This window comes from Salvia hispanica, chromosome 5 (assembly GCF_023119035.1).
Source record: "Salvia hispanica cultivar TCC Black 2014 chromosome 5, UniMelb_Shisp_WGS_1.0, whole genome shotgun sequence".
Classification (NCBI taxonomy): domain Eukaryota; kingdom Viridiplantae; phylum Streptophyta; class Magnoliopsida; order Lamiales; family Lamiaceae; genus Salvia; species Salvia hispanica.
Window position 1 is genome coordinate 31,473,877 of NC_062969.1, and position 7,872 is coordinate 31,481,748.

General features: G+C 36.6%; 2 protein-coding genes across 3 annotated transcripts; one reads left to right on the forward strand and one right to left on the reverse strand.

Moving 5' to 3' along the window:
* Positions 1-3,411: 3,411 nt before the first annotated feature.
* On the reverse strand, positions 3,412-3,740 carry LOC125189841 (major strawberry allergen Fra a 1-3-like). Its single transcript, XM_048087069.1, has one exon. It carries the CDS (start codon positions 3,733-3,735, stop codon positions 3,412-3,414), a length of 324 nt encoding a protein of 107 aa, XP_047943026.1. The 5' UTR covers positions 3,736-3,740.
* Positions 3,741-4,613: 873 nt separating this feature from the next.
* LOC125186902 (mavicyanin-like) lies at positions 4,614-6,050 on the forward strand. 2 transcript variants are annotated; one of them, XR_007170521.1, is made up of 3 exons: positions 4,614-4,676; positions 5,491-5,660; positions 5,738-6,050. XR_007170521.1 is itself a non-coding variant. In XM_048083389.1 (2 exons), the coding sequence occupies exons 1-2, from the start codon at positions 5,492-5,494 to the stop codon at positions 5,944-5,946; spliced, it is 378 nt and encodes a 125-aa protein (XP_047939346.1). In that variant the 5' UTR covers positions 5,449-5,491; the 3' UTR covers positions 5,947-6,050. The 2 variants fall into 2 exon arrangements, 1 of the variants encoding a protein (XP_047939346.1); XM_048083389.1 differs by lacking the exon at positions 4,614-4,676 and having other exon boundaries at positions 5,449-5,660.
* The last annotated feature ends 1,822 nt before the right edge of the window (positions 6,051-7,872 follow it).

The window sequence follows — 7,872 nt, forward strand, 5'->3', positions numbered from 1 at the left end:
ATGCACTACTTTGACTTATCAAATGGTGCGGGTTTTTCGCAACCCAATAATCATGATATATTGGGTAGTGGTGATTAATATCTAGCGGTGCTAGGATTGCTATTATGTTGAAACGTGCGCGAGGTGAGTCTCGTTTGATAATGTCCTCAAGAGGAGCTCGAACAAGGTTTTATTATTCGGAAAACTGGCCAGTTGGAGTTTTATCGCTCTATGAATAATAAATAAATGTTTCTTGCTAAGTCCACTCTTGGAATTAATAAGATGTTAATTAATTAAGTCCATAGCAGACATTAATTAATTAATGGACATTTATATCTTAAGCGCGGAAAATAAATAATAAACAAAGTGGAAACCCGGATTACTTGTAATTTCGGATTTGGATGGGGAGAGTTCAATATTACTTCTGTAGTGGCTGCTCGTAATATTCCAATATAAGCTTGTATTAAATTGTGGGTTCAATTTAATTAGTAAAAAGCTAATTGGGGGAGCCCATATCCAAAACCTTCCATAGATCCCTGTCTGGGCCCAAAAGGAACTTAATATAAATAGGAGAATAAAGGAGACAGAAATCATTCATTATTATTACTCATAATTTTCGTCCCCCTCTACCTAGAGGAGTTCGAATTTCTCTCCTAATTGGAGAAGGATTTCTTATGTCTTCTTTATTCGAGTCCTAGTATTTTGATAAGATCAGCCCACCCTGATATCGAGATACAGTTCGGGAACCAGAGAGAAGATCCGTGGTCTAGTATCGAAGATCATCACGTGGAGAAGGCGCGAGCAATCGACGATTCTTTGGAGAATCAAAATCGGTAACTCTAAACCGTAGAATTCATGTTTTAGGATTTACTTTCTTTGAGCATGAATTATTTGCGTTCTAGCATGCAATTATCTGTTTAACATGTGAATTGATTAATCGCATAATCGGTCAAATAGATCCTACGTCTAATTTATTTGTTTTGTACAAGTCTTCCGCTGTGCAAGGGGCACCAAACCCCAACAATTGGTATCAGAGCCAATTTTTGGCTCTGATTATGTGGATTAATTTCATGTTATGTGAATTGCTTGAATGCATGTTTATATTCGTCGTGGTTTTGTCTAACGATGAATTATGTATGCTACGTGAAATAATTATGTTAATGAAGCATTGCCTTTGATTAGTAATTAATTCAAGATACGTAATGGTTAAACCTATGTAATGATTACGTTGACTTCAACACATATGGTATCATTACTTGATCAATTATATTTGCCTTACGTGAATTTGAATTCCAAGTCGGCAAATCAAGAATTGTTGCGATTGCGACATCAAGAATCCGTCGCACCGCAGCCACGGCTGCGGAGAATTGCTGCGGAGAGGTGTCGACGCAGCAGCGTCGGAGATCACCGGGCAGCAGCGCCGGCGGCTGCAGAGACGACATCGCACAAGCGACGACGCAGCAGCAGCGCCAGAGGCGTCGCAACAGCAAACAGCAACACCGGAGCAGCTGCGACACGGCGGCAGCGACGTCGGAGATCTCGCAGCAGCAGCAACGGTGGTTTCGCGAGGCAGCAGCACCGTTGACGCCAGAGACGTGACAGCAGCTCCAGCGGAGCGACGTTGACGCAGCAGCGTCGGAGACGTCAGGCTCGGTGGATGCGTGAGACAGAGAGGGAAGGCTAGCTTGATGCAGGCGGCGATGGCGGTCTGAGTGGGAGCCCTTCGTGGGCAGTTCCCGGGCTCGAAAGACAGCGGTCTTCGTGAGCAGCCGGAGACGGAGCAGCAGCGACAGCAGCTCCGGAGGAGCGACGTCGACGCAGCAGCGTCGGAGACGTCAGGCTCGGCGAGCTCGCGAGACGAGTGGGAGCCCAGCAGCGGCTGCGGTTCAGTGGGAGTACGACGACGCAAGATTAGGGTTTCCTTATGCGTGATGTCGTTTTGTCTCGTCTCACGACTTCGCTTTCCAAATTTTGATTAGGATTTCCAAATCCTTGGATTCAATTTCGGAAATAATTCAAGATTAATTTGGAAATAAGATTTGAATATATCTTTTGTGGATTTTATATATTATATAAGATTTGATTTTGTATCAAATCATGGATTAATTATAGATTTTATCCTTATTTTATGGATTTGTAGGGATTTAATTCCTAGACGAAAATCCTAGTTAAATTTGGATAATGACAATCTAATATTTATCTATATCCTATGGATTAATGTGGATTTATCCCTAGACGAATCCAATTTGGATTAAGATAATGATAATATTATTTTATTCTTATCCTATGAGTTTATATAAATTTATTCATAGATAAATTCTAGATGGGTTTGGATAGTGATAATATAATATTTTATTCTTATCTTATAGATTTATATGGATTTGTTCCTAGATAAATCTTAGATAGATTTGAATAATTCTAATATAATATTATCTTATTCTATGGATTTATATGGATTTATTCCAAGATAAATCCTAGATGAATTAGGATAAATATTTATATTAATTTATTTTATCCTAGGGATTTGAATAGATTTAATTCTGTTAAGACAAATCTTAGATGGATTAAAATAAGTATTAATCCAAGTTATCCTTATCTTTTGGGTCGTGCTCGTGCCCGTGCCCGTGCCCGTGCTCGTGCCCGCGCCCGTGCTCGTGCCCGTGCCCGTGCTCGGCCCGTGCCCGTGTCCTTGTCCTTGTCCTTGTCCTTGTCCTTGTCCTTGGATCTTGGAAATTGGTCTTTGGGTGGTCTTTGGGCTGTTCTTTGGGCCTGGTCGTGGGCTTGGTGCTTGGGCCTAGTTGCGGGCTTGGCCCAAGTCTAGTGGGTCTAGTTCTTTTTAGACCACCACCGTTTCCACGTCAGCGAGCCAAGCGGGATGCCACCTCGTCAGTATGATGCGGTAAGCCAATGTGGCTGACACGTGATAGTCCACGTCGTGAACGAATCTAGAAGCTTCTAGACTCAGCCTCTCTAGCTCTGAGCGCGTAACGGCTTGTAACGCCCGAACGTTACAGCTCGTAACCGACGACCGTTACGGTCTAGCATTAATGACGGCCATTATAGCCGTTGACCCCCTGCAGTGGACCGAGCCTATAAATAGGCTAGCCATTCTAGCATTCTAAAATCAGAAACTAGAATCCACCCTGCATCATACACTCTCTCCTTCCTCTGCATTGTTCTTCTGTCGAAGCTCTGCCCTCTCCTCCATCCAGTTCGCCGGAGCTCGTTTGATAGCGGTGTTGCTTCACCAGAGACGTAGCCGTTTTATCTTTGGGGACGAAACGCCAATCCGAAGAGCACTACCGGGGCGTATCTCGTCTTGCGGAAAGAGGACTCCTCGACTCGGCCATTTCCTTTTTACAGTTTATTTTGGTTTCGAATCCTCTTTTGTAATTTCGATTCAGTTAGCTCTTGTATTCCTTCTTGTAAGTCCTAAAGCCAACAATTCACACGATAAGTAACGAATTCAATAACTCCTCCAAGAACATCGCCCTCAATTATGTTGTAACTGTGGGGCAAGTTCTCCTTTTCGATAGCATCCACGCGGTGCTTCACACTCTTATATTGACTCCCTTCGCCAAAATGGATAAGCTTGATGGTCCCAATGCCACCATCTCCTTCCAAGATCTCGACGCTCTTGATTGCTTGAGGCATGATCTTGGGGACGAGGGTGTCAACATCGAGCACCACGGCCTTAAAAATCTTTGCGGCCGAGATGGAGGAAGGGATCTCAATATCGTAAGTGATAGCACCCATGATTAGTTGAAATACAATGAGAAAGGGAGTTATAAGTAGGAAGAGAAGATTTGTGTAATGGTTGTAAATGTTGCTCAGTGAGATGGGAAAATGTGAGAATATTAGCTCCCTCCGTCCCACTTAAATGAAATATTTGGGAATCGGCACGAGATTTTATCCGGTGTTGTTTTGTGAGTTAATGGAGATAGAATAAAGTAAGAGAGATGAAAAAGTAGAACTAAGATTATTTTCATTTTAGAAAACGTTTCATATTTAATGAGACAATAAAAAAAGGAAAACGTTTCATCGAGTAATTAACAAAGTTTACTCATTGTTTTTGGTGGAGAGTGTGAAACAAGTGTGCGTGGCGTTCCAATGTTGACTAGTCTTCGCAAGTTGCGGTAGAGTCTCATCTGTGAAGCGCAATTAAACCGAGAAGGGCACTTTTTGAGTGTAATGCCCCGCCTTTTTCTATTTTTTGGTTGTTCGCATAAGAATATCAAATTTTTTTCTTTGTTTATTTTCGTTAATTAGAGGAGTATTGAACGTTTTATGGACGATTAAAAAGGAATTTCAATTGTAATACTTGTAATAACACCAAACACCAAAGTAGTACTAAATGTTCAATAACAAAAGAAATAAGCTAAAGTGATTTGAAATAAAATTTGTTTGGCCTAAGCTCTACATAAGTCTAAAATGAAGTAATACACTTTTAGGCGTAGTAAATTAATAAAAGAAAATTTGAACCAAACTTTCAAGCCCACTGAATGTGAGCCCAATTAAGTTTTTTATTTTTCCAATCTCAGCCCAAATAACACAAAAAGAAACTGCCGTGTTTACCGTTACCAGTAACGCTCCCCCACCACCAACAATCCTCCTTCAATCTGTTACTTTTCGAACACCATATCAGTTATCACCGAAAAAGAGTAAAAAGTAGCAAGCAAGAACCAGAAACTAATCAGGTAATCTCATAACCATTATATCCTCTCAAATTTTGATCATGATGCCAAAAACCAGAATTTAGTTTTTTTTTTTCTTTTTCAATATCAAATTGTATACAGATTCAATGTTTCTGTCTTCTGCTCTTTGTATAGGACTGCATTCTCTTTCTATTGGCTTTCCATAAATATTGATCGATTGTGTATAGATAAAATACAACACTTGAGCAGCAGAGCTGGATATATTGTTCAGTCATCTCATTCTATGTTTGGATGGTAGAAGGAATTTAAATACTAGTAGTATTTCATTTTCATAATAAATACTTCCTTAGTCTCCATTAATGTCTCATATTTATGCCTGGTGCGGGTGTAAAAAATTGTGACGTTGTGAAGAAAAAATTTGGATGGAAAGAGTTATTGGAATGTGGATCCACATTTATATAGTTTTTCGGTCCAAATCAAGATGTCTACGTTTCTTTTTTAGTTTGTCTCACTTTAGATGTCCACTCTCTATATTTAGAAATAAATTTCTCTCTCTTCATTGAAATATTCAACTACTTTTTACTCTCTATTTACTTCAATTAACAACTCCTAAAATCTCATGTCACTCAAGAATTTATTGGCGATCATCCAAATAAGGAAATATGATAAATTTAATGATGCCAGAGTGGGTGGAGTACCATTGCTGGTAGTTTTTATTCTTTTAACAATTAATTATAAGCAAAGACGATTACAAGGCGTGAATAGTGATTGATAACCACCCAATTTCAGTTTTTTATTTTCACGAAAACCTACATTTGTTGCAACCTCTCATCTCTGTCTCTCATTGTGTGTATAGAATGGGGAGATGGAAGATATTAGTATCATTAGTGGTGGTGTCATTACTATTATGTAGTTCAGAGTGTTTGCAACATAGAGTTGGGGATTCAATATGGTCTATTCCTCCAACCAATAATTTCTACAAAAACTGGTCTTCTTCCTACACCTTTCACACTGGAGACACTCTTTGTAAGTTACTATGATGCTCACTCTTAAATGTTTCTCATTTTAGGTTCACTTAACCTAAATCAATAAATCCATTGCAGATTTCGACTTCGATTCAGGGCTTTACAACGTGCTTCAAGTGTCGAGAGGCGAGTTCGATATGTGCACCGGATACGAGCCATACAAGACCTTCATCGACGGACCGGCCACCATCCCTTTGCCTATGAAAGGCGTCTTTTATTATGTATGCAATGTCTCCAACTATTGTGCCTTAGGCCTCAAGCTTTGGGTCATCGTAGAACAGACTTAATTCATATATGCTTTATTTTTCTTATATTCTTAACTTCTAAGTTATTTTTATTTGAAACATTGGTGAATCATTATGTCACTGAAAAAAAATATTGGTGCATATGTATGTATATATAATAAATACCCAATTAGTACAAGAATCGTCTTGCCTATTTTTGTGTAACTTACAACACATACAAAGTTCTACTCGGTAAACAGCTCTTTTTTTTTTAGTGTGTATGTATAATAATTACCCAAATTATTACAATAATCGTCTTGCCTATTTTTGTGTACTTACAACACATACAAAGTTGTGAATTATTAATAACTAGTATCACACCCGTGCGCTGCACGACCAATTTTATTTTCTTTACACTTATTTTATACTGTGAAATAATTTTATGAAATGATAAAAGAAATATGATAGTACGAAATCTAAAATCATAAATATATAAATTTAAAAATTTATTAGTTTATTTCTATGTGATGGGGAGTGTAAAAAATGATACAATCAACCAATTTTCAACAAAAAAATTATCACAAATATACTGATTGATGAATTGGCAAAAAAATACTTGCATATTGCTATTAATATTATAATAGTCTAAATTAGTATAATTATATATGTTTTATGAATAGTCAACATTCACATGCCAATACATTAAAAAAAATTTAAAGTTTACTAAAAGATATACAGAGTGTATTGATATATAAATTGGAATACCAAAGATGTACTAATGCAACTAATAACTACATACATATTTTAAAAAATTAAGATGAGCAGAGAAAGTAACATTTTATATTTATATGAATGTCATTGTATATTAGTATTTTCATTTAATAGTTATAAATACAATATTAAAATTCAAAGGCAGTTTAGTATTATAACGGTAATTTACAGCTAAAAAACTTTAATCAACCTCAACATGGCTATCATTTGTGCATTTAATGCAGGAGATTGTGTGGCCGATTTGTTTGCTTCCATTTCCAGAGAATTATTCCTCCTTTCCAAAGATATACCACAATTTGTCCCATGGATTACGCTCCCTCCAAGTCAATGAAATTAATCTCATCATTTCCATTAATACAACACATAAAAAGTTGTGAATTATTAATACTTCCACCAAAAATTTTCCCATTTTTCCATTTCCGTCCGTCCCCCAAAATTTTCTCATTTCACTTTTACCCTTTTTGGCAGTGGACCCCATATTCCACTAATTAATACCTAGTCATTATAAAACTAATATATAAAAGTATGACCCACGATCCACTAACTTTTTCAACTCACTTTCCATTACATTTCTTAAAACCCATGCCGGGTCAAAGTGGGACAAATTTGGTGGACGGAGGTAGTAACTAGTATCACACCCGTGCGCTGCACGGCCAATTTTATTTTCTTTACACTTATTTTATACTGTGAAATAATTTTATGAAATGATAAAAGAAATATTATAGTACGAAATCTAAAATCATAAGTATATAAATTTAAAAATTTATTAGTTTATTTCTATGTGATGGGGAGTGTAAAAAATGATACAATCAACCAATTTTCAACAAAAAAATGTTCACAAATATATTGATTGGCGAATTGGCAAAAAAATACTTGCATATTGCTATTAATATTATAATAGTCTAAATTAGTATAGTTATATATGTTTTATGAATAGTCAACATTTACATGCCATTACATTAAAAAAAATTAAAGTTTACTAAATGATATACATAGTGTATTGATATATAAATTGGAATACCAAAGATGTACTAATGCAACTAATAATTACATACATATTTTAAAAAATTAAGGTGAGCAGAGAAAGTAACATTTTATATTTATATGAATGTCATTGTATATTAGTATTTTCATTTAATAGTTATAAATACAATATTAAAATTCAAAGGCAGTTTAGTATTATAACGGTAATTTACAGCTAAAAAACTTTAATCAACC

Excerpts from the sequence above, each read along its gene's own strand:
- LOC125189841 (XM_048087069.1), bottom strand. The coding sequence starts at position 3,735 with ATGGGTGCTATCACTTACGATATTGAGATCCCTTCCTCCATCTCGGCC.
- LOC125186902 (XM_048083389.1), top strand. The coding sequence starts at position 5,492 with ATGGGGAGATGGAAGATATTAGTATCATTAGTGGTGGTGTCATTACTA. Across the intron at positions 5,661-5,737 it reads TCACACTGGAGACACTCTTT|ATTTCGACTTCGATTCAGGG; the intron begins GTAAGTTACTAT and ends AATCCATTGCAG.